The following is a 25,350-nucleotide window of genomic DNA, read 5'->3' on the forward strand; positions in this document are numbered from 1 at the left end:
ATGTGTGTGAGAGTTAGAGAAGGAGAAAATGATGATGAGTGTGAGTGTGAGAGAGGTAGGAAAATAAAAAGGAATTTTTATATAGTGTTGTTTATACCCCTTCTAGTTCCTTTTGTAATCTTTATTTATGTGTGAACATAATATCATTCTAGTAATTAAATTTGTAATATTTGATTTGACCTACTTAATTGGAATTTTGACTTTTATGTATGTATCAATGTATCATGTAATATTTGGATCCTATTATGTAAATCATAACTAAAACATATTGGTGATAATTATTTAGGGATTGAAGGTTTTTTTAAGCTAAAAATTAAAAATAATTTGAAAGGTAAGTTAAAAGTATCTTAACTCTTTGATTAATCTAAAGATTAAATTTATTTAACTTTACTTCTCAAGTTAATCAATTAGAAAAATTCTTCATTCATTATTATGATATCATCGTCTCACTAGTGATATCGTTCAATTATATTTTCTATGTATCAAGTCATCATTTCTAAAATAATCTAACATTTATAAGAAAACCTGATGAGATATGAACTCAAAACCTTATAATACCACTAAGTCATATTTATGACCAAAGATTATTTAAAGTTTTAGTTAAGTTATGAAATCTCATAATAATACTAACATCTTGAATTGAATGCACGAAGGATAATGATAAATCACAAAGAAACAATATCATTCGGTTGAATGACAACATATGTCACAAAAAAGAAAAAAGAAAAAAAATATATTATTGATAGAAGAAGATAGTCTTGCTCACGAAGAAATACATTACGTATCTAATATATAAAATTTAATCTAACTAATCGTAAAGAGCAGCTTTAATATATATTCATAAATGTGTTTTTTTTTACTGTAACATAGCTATCTCGTAAACAAATAATATATGAAAAAAATTACTAGCAAAATTGCGATAGTAGTTATAAATCTAACTAACGATAAAGAGCTGATTTAATATATATCTATAAATTTTATTTTTTTTTGTTACTGCAACATAGCTATCTCGTAGATAAATAATACATGAAAAAAAATACTAGCAAAATTACGATCAGTTATATTAAATATAAATGTAATATAGACGGATTATGATCCTTTCAAGTTCCTCCAATTTGGAAGGATCTCAACACTTTGATTAAAATAAATAGTAAAGATTAGTGAGTCATTTTTAAATCATGACCTTCAATCCAATTGTTGAAAGTTATTCTAACGTGGAAATCATAATCCAAAGTTATATGGGAGGTAATAACAATACCAAATATTTTTTACATCATTTACAACATATATAACAAATTGTACAAATCAATAATATATGATTGTAACAAAAAGAATTAAAATAAATTGATAGATATAACTCCTACCTATTAATATACGTAATTTTTAGTTAATTTTGATTTATGTGTATATGGTTGTTTTTATATAACATGTTTGATTTATTACAGGATGTTATGTTTATTATGTTTTTACGTTTTTATGTTTTTTAATATGTTCAATGTGAGATCTATTGTATATGCATTGTTGAAGTTGTGCTAAAGTATATCAAGTCGTATGTTTGCTATTTTTTCCTACTCTTAATGTAGTCAGGTGATACTCAACAAACATATATGATAACTACACTTTTTACACCCCTCTGCTGTTTACACTTTTGGTCGGAGGTCTTTTTAGAAGTAAACTCTATATCTCTGAGTAGAGGCAAAATTGTTTACGTCTTACCTCCCCATACCCCGCATATATGGATTGAGTCTTGTTGATGATGATGTGTTTTACTTGTATATGAAAACTGTATAATGTAATTATGTGAACTCACAAATTACTTGCCAAAGACAAATATATTAACTATATTTTGTTATCCACGAGTAAAAATGAAGAGTCACTAAGCACGAGTTCTTTACAGTATGCGTTCTAGGTACTAAACAATATATGAGACTAGAAGATTCTAACCGATTTAAACAATTTTTTTTAATCGGAATTCTAACATCATTTCCTTTAGTCTAAAATCTATATTCTATCTTTGAATAACTTTGATATAAGGTGGGGTCAAAATATGAGTGATTGATTGTGGGGGCAAAAGCACAATCACGGAGTCCATGACCGGACACCTACCCGGAGACTACGCGGACCATTCTCTCCCTATTGACCACCGTCGGTAGTACCACTACCAACCCAAATCTAATTTCGGTGCCACCTTTTTTCATTAATATAGTATTTCATTCATTTTTTTTTTCCGAAAAGCAATGTACAAGTTTGATACTACATTCTATTTCTGGTGTCACATTTATAATAATCTATTCGTTGCAAATGCGATTTGAACTAATCAGATTTTGTTTTAAAAATAGACTTTTTACACAACAAATTATTTGGGTTGATTAGATTTTGGATTTAAAATAGACTTTTTACACAACACGTGTTGTTAAAAAATATTCTGGTAGTTTGCATCCACAACCATATAAAACTGAAAGGAAGAAACCGTCAAGTGCCGTTTTTGACGGGTTTTTGATCTTCAATACTTCAACGGTGTGTCGGAGTTTAAGATGTAAGCAGGTCTTACATTTATTTAAGTAGAGAGACTGCTTCCATATTCTACCTAAATGGTATAAAAGACCCTTCAACTTTTGCATGAAATGATGATCAAATCAATAACTTCTGTCTCCAGAGGTCAAGGTATTTAATACTGATCCAACCATGCTGCTTTTTTCAACCATATAAAATCACAATGGTTATAATCTGGATTTAATCTAACTGATAAAAACAAAAGAAAAATGTTCATGAAACTTAACTTGTACGTGATTGTATTTTAATTCTTTAAAATATAATAATTTGCAAAAGTTGAAAAGCTAGTCAAAGCTTGTGAGTTAAGCTAGTAGAAATTGGTTAGTGAAATGATCATGCACTAGTGAAGTCAGAAATTTGGTTTAAGGTGGAATATATAAAATGATTTACCAAAAAAAAATATGAAAGTATGATGATTTAAGTGATTAAATTGAACAATTCTATTTAATAACAACGTCAAAGTTTATTTAGAGTGAACCCAAACTTATTAACATATGAAAAAGCCTTAAAACTATTGAAAATGGTTGCTTGTCTTATTAATTATGAAGCCAACAAATTTACCATTGTGTTTGCTTGAGTGATTAAAATTATTTGAATTGAATTAGTAGCAGCTGTTTCAACTCGTGCATTTAAATCGTGTTTTAAAATTAATTAGCATGTATTATTACGGGTTCGACTAATTAACTTGTGGTCTAACAATGAATGACGTCGCTCGTGACTCAGCTCATTACTCTACGTACATCTTTTCTATTATCAGTATCATTAAAATTATTAATGAGAAAAACAAAATATTTATATGCATGGTTCAAATTATTAATTGATAGTTGGGTCAAACAATATGTTTTGAGGGGATATGACGTTGTGGGTTCAAATCAAATAAAATTAATTTATGCATACACATAATAAGCATGCCTTAACAAATGCTATCATAACTTTATAGGTATTGAGTATCGTATCTTTCGTAGTAAACCTAATAGTATCACTAACGCAAAAAGTAATTAAAGTTTCTCCAGTTCAAGCTTAAATTAAATTGGCACTTGGTAACATTCTATTCAATTCTATTGCTATAAATTATATCATATGCATAGAGCCTTTTTGTGCCATGCTATCATATCTTACTATTGTGATTTTATTCAAAAACATTTTTTGATTATTTTTAGATTTTTTGATAACTTATCATTGTTGATGGCCTTAGCTAGTTTGCGTACATGTCGAGTTTCATACATAACTATATGAATATTTACCCGGTTAATTAATTATTTTAGACGTACACTTTTAAAGTATGGTCACTTCCAGAGGTGGTACTAAAAGGGGTGAGGGGATCTAATGCCCCCACAAAATTTAAATTTTGTCATGTATTTTTAAAATTTTTGTAGATTTTTTAAATTTTTCTATAGGTTTAATTTTAACATTTTGCCCCCTTTTAGATTTACTTTATATTAGTTTTTTAATTTTGCCTTTTGTAGAATTTTTCCTGGTACCGCCCCTGGTCAGTTCTATCGATCTTTGTATATTAGTATACATATAATAGTAAGAAGTTCGTAATCAATGTAATATGGTTCAATACGTACATAATCAACATTATTGTCCGTTAGTATTGTTAAATGCTACATACAATATTGCCTTGATATCTGATTATGGTTGTATATGTAATGTTTCATGTTTACGAGGGACTAAGGATGCTTATTTAGAAGATAAAAGGACTAAGACTATGAAGAGAAGAAAGAAGATGACTGGAATGCTACAAATAGAAGATTTGAGTGCAGAATGTAAATAGCATTATTTCCCTCATATAAATATCACATTATGTGTGGATTAGAGTAGTTCTTTTGCTGGATATTTTTTGTTCTACTATTACTCTCTCAAAATTCATATATATTCTCTGTATTAATCAGTATCATCATCTTGGTGATATTAGATATTGTTCTTGATATTATTCATAGATTCTGTAACAATAAACTCTATATATAAACAATCATATAATAATAATTTTCTTCTTAATATTTTTTCTCTAAATCTGATCATAGATCAGATCATATTCGTGTTTGATTCTAGTTTCTCACATGGTATCAAAGCCATCGACGGTGATTGTTGGTTATTGATTCGATTTATTTTCAGATCCGATTAGATCTAGGGCGTATTTCATCTGAAACCCTAGATTCTAATTTTTTGGGGTTTTTTGTTCGATTAAGTTAGGGTTTTATCTGGAAACCTTGTTTTATATTCTTCCGCTGCTATCGTTATTGTTTTGCCTAATTTTTTCCTTAACTAAGTGAATCGAGGAAAAATTAGGGTTTCTGGATTTCATACCAGATCCTGATTACTTATCTTGACTAAGTGAATCAAGAGGAGAATTAGGGTTCCTCTACCATCGGCATTAATAGCACTGTATTTTATTCTTATCCTTTTTTATTCTATTATATTTGTTTCATTCTGCTTGTTTTTTCTACTCAAAACCAAAATCTTATATATATATATCAAGTTTTTCTCTATCTTAAATCTCATAAAACCAGGCGTGTTAATACTTGACCTGCCTTCATACGAGAGGTTAGGAATCCTGTCACTGACACGTTTGTGAGGTTAAGATATATTTTCTACATTTTTTTTTGAGAAGAAATTTGTAGTTTCTTTGTCTGTGAGTGTTTTTTACTTGTTGGATTAATTGTTCTGTTTTTGCTTCTTCTGTTTTGTGTGATAATTTTGCTTATTTGTGTTATTTTTTTAATCTGCTTAATTCTGTTGTGTGTTGTTTATTTGATTGTCTGCTTGTGTGCTTAAAATTTTATTAAAATGTCTGGTTCTGTTCATACTGGTAATACTCCACCAAATTATGTGCATAATGAAGAATCTGATAATGAACATGATTTTGAGATAACTAAGATAAGTAAGCTTGATTTTGGTGATCCTTCGTATTTGCATGCTAGTGATACTGTTAGTACTCCTCTTATTGGTTTTAAATTGCTTGGAACTGATAATTACAAAGTGTGGTCTTGTGCTATGGAACTTGCTTTGCATACTAAAAATAAGATAGGATTTATTGATGGAACTTGCTTGAAATCTAATGATAATCCTGTTTTAGCTAATCAGTGGGAATGATGCAACGCTGTTGTGCTTAATTGGATTTTAGGTTGTGTCACAAGAACTCTATCTTGGTCAAATTTTCTCTAAAAATGCAACAATGGTTTGGCAAGAATTGAAAAACACTTATGATAAACTGGATGGTTCTGTTATTTTTAATCTGCATCATAAAATAAACTCGTTAACTCAAAATGATGCTTCTCTTTCTGAATATTATCATAATTTGACATCTTTGTGGAGACATGGTTACTTTACCTGTATGTACTTGTACTGCTGCTGCTACTGTTAAAGATCATAATGATTTGATGAGATTGATGCAATTTTTGATGGGTTTAGGTGATGTTTACATGGGTGTCAGGTCTAATATTTTGACTAAAGAACCTTTGCCTTCTGTGAAAACCGCTTATGCAATAATTTCAAGAGAAGAATCTCATAGGGCTGGGTTAACTGATAAAAATAACTCTGCTGGTGTATTTTCTGCTAAAAGTAATTTTTCAAGAAATAATTCTTCTAAACCTGCACCATATAAACCACCTTTTGATAATAAAAAAACCTTTGATAATAATTTTGAATCAAAGAAATCTTTTGACAACAATGCAAGGACTTTTAGACCTCCAAATCCTAATCTTCAATGCACTAATTGTCATAGAATTGGACATACAATTGACAGATGTTTTCAGTTGGGATATAAAAGGCCTAATTTTCAAAATGGTCCTAAGTTTTCTAATAATCATGTGAATGTTGATCACAAGGTTTCTCATTCTGTAACTTCTAATTCTGTGAATGATTCTGTTCTTGCTTCTTTGATTGCTGATCAAGTTTCAAAGTTGTTAAGTTTGATAGATTCCAAATCTTCTTCTCCATCTACTTTTTCTGGTCTGCATGCTAATATGGCAGGTATGCCTGTATTTAGTAATTCTTGGTTTTTTAGTTGCAATGCATATCTTGTTAAAGCTTTACTTGCTTAGATTATGGATTCTGGTGCAAATCAACATATGACTAATTCTGATAAAGGTCTTTCTCAAGTTGTTGACATTTCCGATTTAAATCTAAAAATTGGACATCCAAATGGCACTTGTGCTACTGTTACTAAAATTGGGAACTTACATTTAAAAAATGGTATTGTTTTGTTTGATGTATTGGTTGTACCAGATTATTCTGTTAACCTAATGTCTGTGCATAAATTGGCAAGAGATAATAAGATTTTTGTAGGATTTGATGAGAATAAATGTTATCTTCAGGATTTACCTCAAAAGAATCTCCTGGGGACTGGTAGTCAACAAGGTGGATTGTATGTATATGATGATGTGCCAATGTGTTCTAAAATGGTGTGTAATTCTGCTTGTATTCCTTCTGATTCTAAGTTTCTTTGGCATTTAAGACTTGGTCATCCTGCTGACCAAGCCTTATCTAGATTTCATAATAAATTGAATTTGACTTCTTTTGGTTCTTTAAGTCCTTGTGATGTTTGTCACAAGGCTAAACAAGTTAGAGAACCTTTTCCTTTGAGTGATCATAAAACAAAAAAACTTGGTGATTTATTACATTTGGATGTCTAGGGACCTTACAAGGTTACTGATGTGCGAAATCTAGCTTTAAATTTATAACACGATTTACCGAAAAATACTGATAACTACACACTCACAGGCAGTGTACCTGATCGTATGCAGTATAGTGAGAAATGGTAAGCCGAGATCGTTCGCAAGGACTTAAACAAACATTTGAAAAACGTTAAATGATTCAAGTAAAAATGGGGGGGTTTTGTGGCCGAGTTGCCACGATGCAAGTAGTTAGTTGAAAATTAGTAATCCCAAAGGATTAATCGGAAAGGCGATTGAAGTTTAAAACAAGAATTTAAAGGTCACCCATCTTGACTTCGCTCGACACACGCTAGAATTGCACTTTTGACGAAGCTCAAATTCAACTAAAGATTTAACAACCGAGACTCAAATTAATTGCCAACCCCGTACCCGTCAAGTTAACAATTTATTCGACTCTCTTGAATTAACTAGTTTCATTATTAAGACCGGTACCCCGAGACATCTATTTATAACTTCTCTAGTTAAACAATGGTTTTGGTCATTTCAGATAACAATTGTCCCTATTGATTGTACCCAACCATTAACCCGTTAATTCTTATTAATTAATGATTACTTTCTACCGTACCCGTCATAGAACTAATTACTTCATGAAAAGCAATTAAAATAACCTATACTCAAACCCTAGTCGTCACCAAGAAATGAATATAAATTATCCGCAATCAATAATTGAATAACAAAGAATTAATAGATTAAGATCACGACACAATGTTAAATCAAATCATTGGAATTAATGAAATTGTGCAATCCTTACATAATGTCTCACTCCATCAAGATGGGTGAAAAGACGATTAGCCACTCATATTAAATATGAAATAACAAATCAAATAGAGAGAATTCATCGTTACCGAATACAAAGAATTGAACGGAAATAACGAGAATAATCCAATCGTAATATCGATCTTCAAGGATGATAAATCTGATCAAAAGTCTCCTCAAAAAGTCTTAAAAACGGCTGGAAAGTATGAGATAGGGTTTTGGAATGATTAAGCAAGCTATTTATATGTTTCCAAAAAATTTGCCCAGATTCGGACCTAGTTGCGGGGCAACTACCAAGTTGTGGGGCAACTAGGTCTAGCTTCACGTTGACATGTTGAAGTCCAATCATTTAAAGCTGAAAGTGTTGCGGGGCAACGATTCTCCTCTATTTTCCAGTTGCGGGGCAACTACCAAGTTGCGGGGCAACTCCCCATTTTTCAGCTTTGACTTTCGTTGACTTTCTGCTATCTTCATCCAAACACTCCAGGAATCATCCGTTAGCACTTATTTCACCTAAATAATGTCGTTTTCTCCCGATTTACGCTTAAATACCTGTCAGTAGCCTGAAACACTAACAAATACCATAAACGCACCAAATGTATACAAAAAAACGACTTATAAACCATGCTAAAACAACTATATTCATTGTGGGAAATGGGTCTAAAATACAACATATCAGTTACCAGCAAAGAAAGTTTTAAATATTTCTTAACAATTGTGGATGATTTCACTAGAGCAGTTTGGACTTTCATGATGAAATCAAAAACTGAAGTGTTTAATCATGTGAATTTCTTTATAAACCTACTTTTAACTCAATTTTCCGTGAATGTGAAAATTATAAGAAGTGATAATGGCACTGAATTTGTAAATAACTCTTTTAATCTCTTATGTCACTCGAAAGGAATTTTACACTAAACTACTATTGCTTATACACCTCAACAGAATGGGGTGGCTGAAAGGAAATATAGACACCTTCTTAATGTGGCTAGGTCTCTTATGCTTCAGGGGGAATTCCTTTGTATCTATGGGCTGATTGTGTTTTGACTGCTTCATACTTGATAAATAGAACACCTTCTTCTGTTTTAAAAGGCAAAACTCCTTATGAAATGGTACATGGTTTTGAACCAAGTTTAATACATTTAAGAGTGTTTGGTTGTTTGTGTTTTGCTACTAAGATGAATGTTTCTGATAAGTTTGAGTCTAAAGCTGATAAATGTGTTTTTGTTGGATATTCTAATTCTAAAAAAGGATATAAATTGTTTTGTCTTGAGTCAAAAACTTATACTTTTTCTAGGGATGTTAAGTTTTATGAAAATATATTTCCTTTCACTATGAATAATGAAGAAGTTTTAAAATCTGTGAAAAATTCTATAAATCATTTAAATTTCTTTGATAACTTTGATGATACCATTTTAAATGAGGATAATGACTTTTATAAAAGTGCCAATGATGAAGAGGAAAGCTGTAAAGGTGACACTTCATTTGGCAATGAGCCACAACCATCACTTGGCAGTACATCTAGAACTACCAGTGATCATTCACTTGGCAGTTCTAGCTCTACCAGTGATAATGTTGTTGAGCTTTCTACTAATGAAGATGAAATGATTAATAATCCTCCTGAGGGCACTACTAGTTCTTATTTTGATGTCAATGTGGGTTTAAATAGATCTGATAGAAATAGAATTCTTTCTAAAAGATTGCATGATTTTGAACTGACTGGTAAAGTGAAATATCCTTTAAATAAAGTTATTAATTATGCTAATTTGAGTTTAAATGCTTATGCTTTTGTATCTAATCTTAATAAAGAAGTTGAACCGAATTCTTATTATGAGGCTGTTAAAAATCAAAATTGGATAGATGCTATGAATTTAGAAATGGAAGCTTTGATTAGAAATGGTACATGGATTCTTACTGATTTACCTCCTGGAAGGGAACCTATTGGTTGTAAATGGATATATAAAATTAAATACAAAGCTTCAGGGGAAATAGAAAGGTATAAGGCCAGATTAGTGGCCAAAGGTTTTAGTCAAAAAGCAGGGGTTGATTTTGAGGAGACTTTTTCTCCTGTGGTAAAAATGGTTACTATTAGATCCCTTCTTACCATTGTTGTTTCTAAAAAATGGCCTTTGTTTCAATTAGATGTTAATAATGCTTTTTTATATGGCGATCTTCATGAAGATGTATATATGAAATTACCTCAAGGGTATTTTGATAAGAATGATGGTAAAGTATGCAAACTAGTAAAGTCTTTATATGGTCTTAAGCAAGCACCTAGACAATGGAATGCAAAATTGTCTAGTGCCTTAATAGAATATGGTTTCATTCAGAGTAAATGTGATTACTCATTGTATGTGAAGTCTGATAATGCTTGTTTTATTGCTCTACTTGTGTATTAAGATGATATTGTTATTACTGGAAATAACCTTGTGGAAATAAACAAAGTTAAAGAATTCTTAAATTCTAAATTTATGATAAAAGATCTTGGTAAACTCAAATATTTTCTTGGAATTGAAGTTTTGGATACTAATCAAGGTTTATGTTTATCACAAAGGAAATATTGCTTGGAGTTGCTAAATGATTTTGGTTTACTTGGTTGCAAACCTATTGCAACACCTTTAGAAATTAATATGACTATTAAACCTAATAATGCAAAGAGTAAGCCTCTTGAGAACATTTCTGTTTATCAAAGATTGATTGGCAAGTTGATTTATCTTACTTTAACAAGAACTGATATAAGCTATGCAGTTCAATGTCTTAGCCAGTTCATGCATGTTCCTATGGTTGAACATTTTCAACTTGGTCTCAGAATTCTTAGATATCTAAAGAATTCTCCTGGTAAAGGCTTGCATATCCAAACATGTAAGTCACTATCTCTTAAAGCTTTTGTTGATTCTGATTGGGCTAGATGCTTATATACTAGAAGGTCTGTCACTAGTTACTCTGTCTTCCTTGGTAATACACTTATCTCATGGAAAAGTAAGAAACAACCAACAGTTGCTAGATCCTCTGCAGAAGCAGAATATAGGGCATTAGCAACTGTTACATGTGAAATTATTTGGCTTTTGAACCTGTTGAAAAATTTAGGCTGTGAGAAAAACATGTTGCCTGTTTCTGTTCATAGTGATAGTAAATCTGCTATACAAATTGCTTCAAATCCTGTATTTCATGAAAGAACAAAGCATTTTGATATAGATTTGCATTTTACAAGAGAAAAAATTGCTGCAGGTGTAATTAAAACTGTGAAAGTTAAATCAGAAATGAATATAGCAGATTTGTTCACTAAAAGCCTAGGTTCAAAGCAACATTCTTTTTTGTGCAATCAGCTAGGTCTTATTGACTTATTCAAGGCTAATATTGAGGGGGGATGTTAAATGCTACATACAATATTGCCTTGATATCTGACTATGGTTGTATATGTAATGTTTCATGTTTACGAGGGGCTAAGGATGCTTATTTAGAAGATAAAAGGACTAAGACTATGAAGAGAAGAAAGAAGTTGACTGGAATGCTACAAATAGAAGATTTGAGTGCAAAATGTAAATAGCATTATTTCCCTCATATAAATACCACATTATGTGTGGATTAGAGTAGTTCTTTGGCTGGATATTTTTTGTTCGACTATTACTCTCTCAAAATTCATATATATTCTCTGTATTAATTAGTATCATCATCTTGGTGATATTAGATATTGTTCTTGATATTATTCATAAATTCTGTAATAATAAACTCTATATATAAACAATCATATTATAATAATTTCCTTCTTAATATTTTTTCTCTAAATCTGATCATAGATCAGATCATATTCGTGTTTGATTCTAGTTTCTCACAAGTATAAAGACCCAAAGGTTGATATACCAATACCGATAAAATAAAAGGAATGGATGTTGCTATTTCTGATTAACAAGACATATGTGGCTATGTGCCACTATGAGGGCGGCTTAAACAATTTAAAAGTTATATTATGTTGAATGTATTATATACGAGTAGTAATTAATTAAGTTTGATGGGAATTTGTGTCGGTGAACAAATATCCAAATTGTGAAACGAAATGTCTTAATCACTTCAACTAGTACAAGTAAATTATAATTAAGGGAAGCCGCCTTCATTTCCTTTTTAATATATGTCAAAAAGTATATATATTTCCATAATTTGGTTCAATTAATGAACTTTAGAATGTTGTAATAATACGCAAAAATAAGGTGAATATTTGTTAAGAACTTCGAACACAAAACACAAAACAGAAATTTTTTATTTATTTATTTATTTATTTTTTACACTAAATTTTATACATTACCCACCACAATATTTATTATCTAAAAGTACAAAATGCATCAACATTCGATCAAGCTTTTCTAAGCAAATGAAGATCTAGTTAATCAATTTGGATTTATGTTTATCTTCAAACACTTCTATTAAACACAAAAAGTGATATTGACATCTTTCATATGTTTGTATCTTACTTGTCATTTCTGTGTCTTGTTGTAAGAATGTCGATACACATTATTATATATTCATATGAATTATTTTATACTTACAGTAAAAAGTTATTTTAGAAACCTCAAAAGTTACAGGAACTTTTAGAAATTTTTTAAATCAAATTTAACCAATGATTATTCTTTACATGATGATTGTTTCTTGATTGTTTTTGAATTATTTAGATAAAAATTTGGATTTTACAATTATGTAGAGACATGAATTATTATCTATTAGAACATTTTTGGAGATGTGAATTTTATGATCACATGTGCACCAAGAATGCTATAAGCACATGTGTGCCAGTCGATCATATAAATGCAAGTATTTTGTTAATAAATGTTTTCATTAAATTGGTGTTAATCAAATGTATATAAATAATTATATGAACATTTATAAGAAGTTATATAGTTATATGAACTATGAAGATGTGTAAACAATCATATAGTAAATAATTTTAATTTTAATATAAAAAAAGTTATTAAAAGTTCTTGTAATTTTTTGGGTTACTAATATAACTTTCCTCTATGCTTATATAACTATTGACTTATAATAATTGGGGAGGTGAGGAATATTAAAAGGGGAAATGATTAATCCTTCTAATTGATTAGCCTAAAAATTCTTTTAATTAATTAGATGATGATATATGAAAATTTAAAAGGGAAAATTAGGACATGTGAAAGTACTTATGACATTCATAAAAGTTTAAAAAGATTTTTAGGCTAATGTTTATGAAAATCCTATCATTTTCCACGTCGGCATTCTCCTTGTCTACTATCAAAATAATTTGAAAATTTGAAGTGTAGATCAAGATATATGATCCATGGTCACCACTATATTCACTTAACACCACATCATGTCCGTACGATTCCACTAGGCCCACGTATTATCCACCACGTGGCACTCCCCAAAGGCCTTTGCATTCTTACTTACCCCACTAACCCTTTTTCGTCATTTTCAATGATACACAAAATACTATCATATAATGTGACAAACACTAACCCACCCTATTCATGTTGCCTTAAATTTTCTGGTACCACTTCAATAATTATTTGAAGCCAATAATTAAACATTCAATTACTTGGGCTATTGGTCATGTAGAATTTATAGAGTTTTGACATATTCGTACAATTATTTATAGATTCATATAATGTTTTTAAGATTATTTCTACCGTGAAGTCATCTACTACCAAGTCATATAGGTTTTGTTTGGTCTATAACAATTGAGATAGAACGAATAAGTTTCATTCCGATTAAGATTGTTTGATTTTATAATCTTTGGTATTAATTTTAGGTACATAAGCCATCTAAGGGTTGCGTTTAGGTATCAAACACAATAAAATAAGTCGGGTTTAGATATCAAAGCCCATCTAAGAGGTTGGGTTTCGAAATTGATTCTATCTCCGTGTTTTCATAGCAACGAATCAAACACCCCGTAATGCATTAAAATGAAAAAGGAATATATTTGGGAAAAGTGACTTCTTCATGTTTTCATATACAAGGGCCTCATGTAGCCCAATAATAATAGGACTTATAAAGACTTTGGGCCATTTTTAAACATAGGCACAGGTTTTGTGGTTCACTTCAACTCTTCAAGTACTATCTGAACCTATTAATCCTCATTTGGGCGAAGACCGTCGATATAATTTATTGGTTAGAAGTTATTCGCTAAATTACAATCTGACTGTTTTGCTATCTTTGAAGCTGTGCAGAGGGTGATAACCTTGATATGAGCTAATTAGTCAAATGACTTGTAGAGTCATGTGCAGTTCTCGGTGAGTCTATTTAAATTGATAAATCAGCTTTGTATATGTGCTAGCTTAATGAGTTTTTCACGTGTTAAAAAACGCGGAAACGGTAAAAAGAAACCATTTTACGATATTTGGAAACTGAAGAAACTACATTGAAGACTGCTTAATAAGCTTCTAATACTAGTCAATCATGTTCTATGCTAAAAATACTCTTTTAAATCATAGGATTACAAATGAGTTTCAAACATAAGATCATAAAATGTTAACAAAATAATAAATAGTTGTCATGGCAATTTTTGGCCCACCATCTATGATGTTGGTAGGAAAAATAGTGCACTGGCCACTGTGTGGCAGATAATGGGTTTAGCAGTTAGAAAGGAAAAGTGTATAGCCCATAGGGCTATAGTTATAATAAATGGGCCTCCTGGTAGAAACAATACTTAGCTTTTTTTAAGGATTGAAGATAATAGGCCCAAGTAGTAAAATCAATTATGTACTCGTTAATCGTTATAGTCGTATTTGATTACTACGTATTCGTTCTATCCTAATATCCTATCATGTTTGTTTATCTTATAGAATTTGGTTAAGAACATTAACTATTTACACGTTAAACATGTATACTCCTTGATTAATTATTATTACAATTTGTTAAGTCATGCATGCTTTATTAAATTAAATATAATTAAATATATATAGGTGTAAGAATGAATTTGCGTTCACGCCGATTCAACTCATGACAATGTCCTAAAGGGTTTGCTACTCATGTGTTAGATGAGTATAGCATTGCTAAGGCCCTTTTACCACATTTAATTTGTATGTGGCAGGATTCGAACCTGAGACTCCTTAGGTGGAAACCACTTAGTGGAAAACCCCTGACCACTAAGCTAACATCCTAATGGCTATTAGATTTAATTAGTTACATATATCTTTTATTATATTTTCTTGGTTTGCGAATAATTTTTTGGAAAAGAGAATTTTTTGGCAATTTGGTAAATAACATTTTAAATTGTCTCGAGAACTTTATAGGCCAATAATTACAAATATGTTATCTTATCAAATAAACTCTTAAATGGAAAGCAACAATATTATAAAATGTGGTGCCGAATTCAAAGATTAAGAGGTTAACCTTAATGACAATCATGACTAGTTCAATTGGTCTGTTGCACAGGCATACCCAGGTTTTAATTAAGGTTTTCAGTTTGATCTTTAGGGATGACAAGTCTTGATGTGTTTCCTCTGAATATTTGTAATGGCCTATAGTCAACATCATATCTCATTGTGTAGAGTACGTGCAAGACTTCACCATTATACGGTGGGGTTTTTCTGATATCGTGTCCCGATTGAATGTTCGGGAAAAAAAAAAGAGGCTAATCTTACAAGTACAACATGCTGGTGGTCCGACTGAACCAAAATCATTAAATTTGTAGTAGTAAATTATTTCTGATATAAAATGAATAAAAAACAAAACAGTAAATAAATTAGGGTGTTTCTTATTCAAGTTATTTGAACAAGAAGAGATCTTTTAAACTTAGATGTATATGACCTAATTGATGATATTTGTAAATGTTTCGAACTTTTTCTTGACCACCTCTAATATTGGAGCTAATTCAATTCGAATATAAGAACTGTTAAAGAAAGCCAATTCGTTAGCCACCAATCCAACTGCAAGATGCTAAAACAATAATTATATTATCATTATCATATATTATACGATATTACGATTGGAAGGAATTTTGGTCGTATAAGGCCATAAGGGTGTCATTATACCCAAGATTTTCTGAGCAATCAGAATTCATATAATCTAATTTAATTTTATAAGCACAACTAAAGAGTAGCCCACATTTGGATCAAATTAAGTGGTCCAAAGTCTGCAAACAACTCATGTAAAATAATGATATCTTAATTAAAAGATCACGAGTTTTAAATATTTGTTTTAGTTATTTTCAAGAAAAAAGAAGAACAAAGCATATATTATCTTACGATCGTAAATAAAAGTCAACTAGATTATTTATACCCATTTGTACTACTCAATTTCAATACATATGTCTTGCTTTTGTCGACCTAAACGTTATTAGATATATGTTATTCGCTTTAATATTCTTGAAATATATAACTAATAAACAATATTTAGTGGATAAAACAAGTTTTTTATATTCAACATGTTTGTATGCAATATGATCTTGGAGAGCCACATTTCGCTATTCTCATAACACATTTTATGCAAGCAAATGAAGCTAGCTCAACTGGCAGATACATTCTTGGTTTTTCTCATATGTTTAGGATTCGACTCTCATGAGTGACAACGCTGTGTGTTTTTTTCCTGAATCATCTGTAACGGCTTATGGTCTACATTTTGTAATTTAGAATACGTGCATGACTTCACCATTATACGGTGAAGTATTTACCGACTAATTGTTCAGAAAAATATATGTTCATAGCATTTTAGAACATGGTTTGGTGTTATTTGCCTCTGTCATTTTTAGTCTTCCTACCTAATGAGACACTCGAAAATCGACCCACATTATGCTTGGGCATTTTTCTTGGAGATTATCTTATTTCTCGGCAGTCCTAGATGCAACATATATGATCTAACCCATTGAGATTGGCATCGATTTTATTCTTGAAAAATTGTGGTTTGGTTACTTAATTTTTAATTATGTATATAGCAATTTATTAGAGCCTAATCATACATTGTTAGTAAGGATATGGCTTTGAAATAATTAAAAGAAAGAATCAAAAGTGAATATCATTTAACTGGCATCAGGTCTAGATCGATCTCACAGAAAAATGTTGCATATCCGATGAGATCTCTTAATTAAATTGGGAAGCCTAATTTAATAGATATTGTACAAACAGATACTTAAAAGTTAAAACACTGTGAACTAATAAAAGCTAAAAAAAGAAGGATAACATAAATAATAGATGATCATCATTAAAAGATGTGAGTTGCAATAATATATAATTTTTTCATATATATAACACTGGATTTGCACGTGTTATGTTTAGGCTACATAACTTGTTTTGATTAAAGTTGCACAAATAATAAAAAGGATTATCAGTTCTACTAGCATCACCCTTCCAACCTTCTGTAAATATATAACTTTTAAAATAAGACTAGCACGGTATCCGCACAATGCGGCGGTGATGGTTATGGTGGTTTGGTGGTGTCGGCGACATGTGATGATGGTGCGACTATTGGTGGTGGCGGTGTCGAGTGGTGTAGGTTGATGTAAATGTAATTGATGCAGAGGTAATTGAGCTAAAGGGGTAGTGAGGTATTTTAAAAGATAAGGGACCAATAGTGTAAATTAATTCATTAAGGGTATAATGGTCATTTTGCATTTCTCATTTTTCTAACTTTTCAACAAAAGTATATAATCTTTTATATAGTAATATAGAAGTATAGATACATTCATAAACTCAGAGCTCACATGTTGTGAATATATGAAATTATATTAAGGTTATTTAATTAAAGGAAAATCATTCTCTAGTGTTGTGTTTAAAAAAAAATATTTTTCATATCAAATTTTACTTTTAAATTTTATGATAAATGCACATTTATTTAATACACTTTAACTATAATTTTTAAGATTTTGTTAAGCAAAATCCTAATAAAATTAAACTTTAACAAACAAGATTGTATTGAATTTTGTAAAGACAATTATAAAAAAGAAACTTTTAAAGTAATTGAAGAGACTTCAATGGTGGATCAGTTTTCCAAACCGATGCACATTGCTTTTCACTATCAAACCGACGCCATAGGAATGGGCTCGTAAGTTGGAGAAATTGGCAGAGGCGGTACCAAAGTAAAAAATCTGAAAAGGATCAATACTAAAATCTTCATGAAAAATTAATCCAAAATAGGACAATATGTTAAATTACTACTAAAAAAAATTCAAAAATCAATGAAAAATTCAAAAATACATGATAAAATTTAAATTTCAAGGGAACATTTGCCGCCTTTGCCCCCTCTTTATACCGTCCCTGGAAATCAGAATTAGTTAAAGACGAGTTTGAGTAAGGATTTGTTTGTTTTTTTAACCATTAAGTGACTGATGGATAAATAATGTATGTATGAATTAATCAATATAATTCTTTTTGTTTATTAAATAAAAGAAAACAAACATTTTAAATGATTTAATAGATTAAGCTTTTTTAATTAAATTCGTTAAGTCTTTAAACTTGGGTATATATAAAATATTAATATAATTATGTATAAACTTTCAAAGAGTTGTTATCTTTTTTTAAGGAAAAAAAAAACACGCCAAAGAATCGTTCATAGAGTTACTAGACCAGCAATTCACTAACTTTCACAGTAAATTGGTATAAAAAAAAAATGCAAATTAAAAGAGTCTCCGTGACGATAATTTGTTTGAAAAATGATAACAGGAAAAGTAAAAATGAAGTGTTAACATCAAGCCAGTTGTCACATCTTATCCACAAATTTCTGTCACATCATTTTACATGACTCCAATATATCATTTACATATTGCCCTCCCACGCCTTTCATGTTTGCCATTGATTTATGCATAATTACTTTAATGCATGACAGATACCCCGTACAAGGTTACAGTGTTATACCCAAAATGATTATACTCGTACATAACTAACATGGTACCTGCGCAAATGCGACGGTGGTTGTGACGATGACTGTTGATGGTGGAAACGGCGTCAATTTGGTGTAAATAATTGATGTAAAGGATTAATGGAGATATTTTTAAAGATAAATGATTGATATATAATCGTTAATGTTAAGAAGATAGTGTATGTGAAAATATTTTAAAAGGTGCTAAGTGAAAATATGTAGATAATAAAATATTGTTATTTTTAATATATACGAATAATATAGATAATATAAGAAAAGAGCAAAATGTATGCTCTTTCTTACAAATATACATGGATATATTAACTACGGAGTATAGAGTACATTATCAAGACGAGCACGGTACCTGCGCAATGCGGCGACAGCGGTATAGTGGGGTTGGTGACGCGTGGTGATGACATCGACAATTGGTGTCGAGTGGTGTAAGTTGATGTTAAGATAATAGAACTATTTTAAAAGATAAGGACTTAAAATGTAAATTAGCAAGATAAAGGGTTTATGATGTAAATTAATTCATTAAGGACAAATTTGGTAATTTATAAAAATCCTTCCATAGTGGGGTGTTTATTAAGGATATTTTGATAATTTCGCATATGACATTTTGATAACACTTTCCATTTTGAGGAGAGTATATATTCTTTAATAAGAAGTATAGATAAACAATTAACAAAATAACTGTAATTATATATATCTAACTAGATAGATACGGTTAACAATACCAATAGATCGATCATCCTTTAAAATAAACATAAATATAAATATCAACAATTACAACAAAAGACTTTGGGTAATAGTCATAGCTAGATAACACAATTTTCTACATTTTAGAAAAAGAAGTAAAGAACTACATCCTATAAGCTACAATCACGTGTTCAACATCTAGCTTGAACCCACAATCAATGAGTTTATTAATATATCATAACGAATTAAGGTCAAATACGTTAAGAATGTTACTAATAGTAATAACCAAAGATTTGAACAATGATTTCTATTATTGATAACACATTGTTAGTTTTTTTATTGGACCGACATTATCTTATATATTAAAAATAAAAGATCACTAGCAATGCATTTGAGGGCCCAAAAGTAAAAGAAAGTTACAAACACAAAAACTCCACTACATGAATAATGACATTTAGGAAAGAAATTTTATTATAACAAAGACATCATGTCTTCATTAAAGCTCGCCAAAAGACAAAACAACTAGCTTCAAGATGGTTCTATTAACGATGATATTGTTAATAATGATGGTTCTATTAACGATGATATTGTTAATAATAACAGCAAAATTTGTTTATATTTTATGCACTTATTCCTTTGAAAATTACAAAAAATTTTAGTTAGTGTCAATATGATAGTCAAACATATGTCTTAGTTCGTAGTTGCTTAATTTGTGTATCAAATTGGCTACTATTTTTGACAAAATCTACAAATCGTTCAGATAGAAGTTTTGGCTCCGCTTAAACTCAATGCAAATGACATTCATACTTCTAAACGATATGATATAATTTAAATTCTTGAAGCTAGGCGCATATATGGGACGTACGCTTATTATCAAACAAAACAAAAATTGTTGAGAATAATTTATATGTACTCGTAGTTCTTTTCTGACGAGAAGCGAGGACCCAAAAAAGTAGCTACAATCATTAAACTAACTGTTCAACCTTTTGGTGAGAGTGCATTATTATCTACATATTTTACGTTCCATTTTACATCCCAAAAACTAACAATCAATCTTACACCGTTAACATACATGCTAATTTTTAGCATCAACGGCATTACTCACGCACACGTAGCATTTTTTTAGGAATAAACAAAAAAAACACTATCATAACATTTCAATTAATTCAATAATTCAAGTATTAGTTGATACTAAGTATATAGTATTTGATGAGATATCAAGAGGAAAAGGTTCTATCCTTACATTCGAAAGGGTTTTGTGAAAAATTACTAATTAAAAATATAACCAAGTCTTGTTAAAACAACTGACTATTCTGATTTACATATGACCCATGGTCTTTAGCTAACGAAGGGGGTTTACTATTCGACAATCATCGTTAAACAAAAGTAAATTTTTTTTTTTTTGGAAAGTAAACAAAAACACATTTCAATTACAAAATTTATCTCTCATTATCAAAGTTAAGTCCAACAAATAAATATAATTAAAAGTTTATCTTGTACGTGTTGCCGTAGTTAGTAACCCTCCGTTACTTCCACTAACGGCGTTAAATCCATACAAACTACAATTCACGGAACTCATTGGCGACTTATTCACAATATTATTCGTCGGTGTATAATTAACCGTCCGTCGGTACGGACCAAACCACTTGTTTTGCATGAACCGATTTTTCCGCCACGGCGGAACTAACAATCCTCTTGCTTTTAACGACTTTCTTGCCGCGTCGCTAACCAATTTAACCACCTGTTTTAAATGCTCTTGTTTACCAACAAAAACCGTCGGTAAATGTCTCGATACCCGACGAAAATGCTTCGTTTCTCTCGCGATCTCGAACTCGCTTGCGAAGTTTATGTCGATGAAGTAACGGTCGCCGGTATCTGTACGGACAACGTCGATGAACTCGTGGTTCCCGGCCGTTAACCCGCCGCATGACTTCCAACTAGTCTTGCAAACCGCCGCATTGTAACCGATTTTTTGTAGACACAACATCACGTTTCGGTTTTGACTATTGTTAAGTTTTATGGACCGAGATATCTCTATAGCTTTTGTAACATGAAACAGTAATTGATTCCTGTGTCTGTCAGTATCGAGGTTTCTAAATACTGACATTAAGCCGTCATTTATGATATCTGTATTTTCAGAATCAGAATCAGAATTAGATTCGTCGCATTCTGATTCCGATTCTGAACCAATACTGTTTGAATCATAAATGTCGGCTTTCTCATCTTTTTCTCCAGCGCAAAGTTGCTGGAGAAAGCAATGAGAAAGATCAGATATACAATGAGAAGACGGGGAAATGATGTCGTGTGCACTACTATGTTCGCTGCCGCTGCTAAAGTAGGCTGGATCGGTTTGGCTTATATCGCGTCCGACGATCTGGTTTCTTACCCGGTCATCTAATGCACCGGTGGCTTGTTTTGTTCTAGCGAAAATAGGCATTTTGGGATGAAGTTAGTTTGTAACTTTGTGCTAGAAGAAAGACAAGTTTACATCGTATATATAGATGGAGAGTACAAAGAATTATAGCTGAGAATATTCCGTTTTTAAAAAGGGTTTTGATTAAATAAATAATGGAGAAAAGTTATTTAGTTTACTCAATCATATTATTCAACATTATCTTAGACAGTTTCCTTTAATAAAGTGTACCAAAACAAAGCTAGCTTCGAGAAATTCGTGTTAATGTATAGGTGTGTATGGTACAGGTTTTGAAGATATTATTATGGCTTTAATTGGCAAGAGGCATATCCTTCGATTGAGGAGTTTATTCCAATGACCTCGAGTTATTGCTCTCCTCAAGTTTAATTAAATTACCCGGGCGTTGCGGCGAATACTATTAACGCGTACGGGGAGTTTCATTTCGTGATTAGTGTCTCGAAAGTCTAAGCTTTAGAACCTTAACATATAATTATAAAGAGAATGATTGGAGACACAAGATTAATATCAATGGAGAAATAAAAATACCGCATTAATTAATTAATCGAGAATAGAGATGGAGATAATGGTATAGAATAGTTATATGTATAAAGACAAATAAATAAATTCGCATGTCCCAAATTAATAAACTTTTCAACAACACCTTATAATCTTTAATAGAGCTAGAGTATAAATGTAGGGATTTGTTAATTAGCTAGTATCGTAGAGGCATTAGTTATGATGTATTTATTGAAGTTATTTTTTTTTTTCAAATATAAAATTATGTATTTATTATTCATATAAAAATGATAATTATTAAATTAAATTAAGGAAACACTAATTTAAAAATTTTGGACTTTATTAATTGAATACACCATAATTAGTGCCCTATCAAATCCTTATTTAATTATTTACAACATTTCTTATATATTGGTTGTATGAGTTGTTTGACGAAAGAACGATCGATCAGTTATCTATATGTTCAACTCATAAGCTAGATAACATTATTCCCACAATAAGTTGTGTTAGAGTTTGACTAATGTCAATGTATAAGCTGGTCAGATCGACTCGATTATTTAATTAACCTTTAGCCAGGGTTATATAAGGTTTTTATGATATTAAACGAGATTAAATTTTGAAGTTTAATTCGTTAACATACTAATTAAAATAAACAAAATTAAGTACATCAATTTATGTTTTTAAACTACTAGTAAAAAGAAGTGTAGAGGTTGATGTAAAAATCAATAAACATTATTACACTAAAAATTATATAATGATACATTCTTAGCCCAAAATTTAGATACCAAGCATATTATACAAAAACTAAGACCTTAGGTTTTTAAGGACCCAAAGCAATTCCTTAGCTTCTAATATATATAGAACCGAGTAACCGACTATGCCTTTAGTTATAAAAATCTTATGTTGAAAAATAAACGATTTTTCTTCTTAAATTTTTTTATCGAACAATCTTTTTACTAGCGTATAAATTTGACATACGTTGATTTATTAAATATTTAGAATTTATGTACTCATAAATCTTTTAGAGTTTATATTTGACTCCTAGTAAAGATCAAGTATCAATAATACAGAAAATTAAGTCTTTAACTACAGAAGACCAAAGGGGTAGAGATGATAGTGACCCCTTTCTTGTAACCCAAGACTCCATAAAAATGTACCACCTCCACCTTTGGAGAACCCAAGAGCCGCGTCTCACATTGCATTTTCCTTTTATTCCTTGACAGGTGTTCACCGATGGGCCCCACGCATATGGCACGTGCCATACGATCCATTTTTCCACATTAACCTTTTCCTTTTCGTGAACAATCCCCATATCCACTCCCAATTTGACAACTTATTGGATGTTGTTTTATATGACTTGATTAGGCAGGTAAATAAACTTATGGTCCAAATCTTCAAAACATTATCTACATGTCTGATAGTATTTTCTTTAAGATATTTTAAGATAAGATGTCAATAATTAACATTATCACATTTATAGTTTCATACTTTAGGTAGGATTATTATAAAAGAAAAAAAAGAAAAATGAATTAGTGTCGTTGTATTAGAAGATATATTAAGATAAGTTAGAAACTATATATACACCGATATTCGTGAATCGTTATGTATTTAATAAAAAAATTTATATATATTATAACGGATAAAAGAAAATTAAAGATACCATTTTATTTGAAAAAAAATTTATAGATATTTTATAGTGGAAAAATTAACTACTCATTACTAAATAGGAAAAGATATTATACTCGTACAACTTAATTATTGGAAAAAGCTCAATCAATTTTTAGACAATGAAGCTTATATTCACGCACTTAATTAAACTAAGACAAATGCATGTGCTATGTGACGTCGATGATTGTAACGACGTCAACAGGTGGTTGTTCAGTGACTAGTGGTGGCGCATATTAGTGTAAGTTATTGATATAAAAGATATAGTGTAGTTTTTTTATAAAAAAAAAAAATACTTTAAGGATATTTTTAGTAGACCAATTTTGTTAGTGGTTAAATATGTTAATTATATAAAGTATTTTCGACATTTCAAAATCTGAATATCTGATAAGGTGAAAGTAATATGATTTGATAACCGCCGTCATTAACTCCTAGTATTCATGAGATCTCGTGTGTTCATTTGAGATCTTATATATATTTGAATGTCGCTGAATAACATCTTAGAATGGTGGTATTCATGCCTCCCATGCTTTTAGTTATGTCCGTCAATTCACAAATAATATACCTTCACATCATTTAATGCTTAATTTATGTCTAATAATGTTTAATCCATGACAACCATGTTTTTTCATGTCTTATCATCCCTCACTATTTTTCTTCAATCATATCAACTCTCTCTCATATCCTTGGTGAATTCAATTATTATCTCACTCTCTCTTTTTCTCATACCTGAGCGGCATTTTTTTCTTAAAATATCCATGCCTCCCTCATGCCTAAGTCATGGCATTAGTGTTGCCGTTAGAATAACAGTTAAAAAGTTCGGAAACAAAATGGACTCCTTAAATAATCTAAAGTTAAAAAAGTTAAATTCTTCAAATAATCTAAATTTCTCTTTACCTAATCCAGTTACTATTAAAACATCCATTTTGATACGTCTAATGTTAAAAATGAAATATGAATACATATATCAACACTATGATCTTTGTGCCATCAGAGGACTTTCTAGTTTATTTTCTTTCGTAAAAGTATATGTCATTATAAATAAAGTGAAATTTTAAGTTTATATGTTTAGACTGTAGTGGTATTAGAAGAAAGTTCAAAAAAGTATAAATTTAGAAAATTCATGAAATTTTTTTTTTCCAAAAGCTAATTTATAATCTATATAAAAAAATTAAAAATCCATAACAAAATTTAAATTTATAATCTATATAAAAAAATTAAAAATCCATAACAAAATTTAAATTTTCAGAAGACGAT

General features: G+C 30.3%; 2 protein-coding genes across 2 annotated transcripts; one reads left to right on the forward strand and one right to left on the reverse strand.

Moving 5' to 3' along the window:
* The first annotated feature begins 10,456 nt into the window (after positions 1–10,456).
* On the forward strand, positions 10,457–11,359 carry LOC122583077 (uncharacterized mitochondrial protein AtMg00810-like). The gene has a single exon (XM_043755517.1). It carries the CDS (start codon positions 10,457–10,459, stop codon positions 11,357–11,359), a length of 903 nt encoding a protein of 300 aa, XP_043611452.1.
* A 9,629-nt stretch (positions 11,360–20,988) lies between these two features.
* LOC122583078 lies at positions 20,989–21,936 on the reverse strand. Its single transcript, XM_043755518.1, has one exon. The coding sequence runs from the start codon at positions 21,934–21,936 to the stop codon at positions 20,989–20,991; it is 948 nt and encodes a 315-aa protein (XP_043611453.1).
* Positions 21,937–25,350: the final 3,414 nt, after the last annotated feature.

Source organism: Erigeron canadensis, chromosome 9 (assembly GCF_010389155.1).
Source record: "Erigeron canadensis isolate Cc75 chromosome 9, C_canadensis_v1, whole genome shotgun sequence".
In the NCBI taxonomy this organism is placed as follows: domain Eukaryota; kingdom Viridiplantae; phylum Streptophyta; class Magnoliopsida; order Asterales; family Asteraceae; genus Erigeron; species Erigeron canadensis.

Coding starts and splice junctions, on each gene's coding strand:
- LOC122583078 (XM_043755518.1), bottom strand. CDS start 21,936: ATGCCTATTTTCGCTAGAACAAAACAAGCCACCGGTGCATTAGATGAC.
- LOC122583077 (XM_043755517.1), top strand. CDS start 10,457: ATGATAAAAGATCTTGGTAAACTCAAATATTTTCTTGGAATTGAAGTT.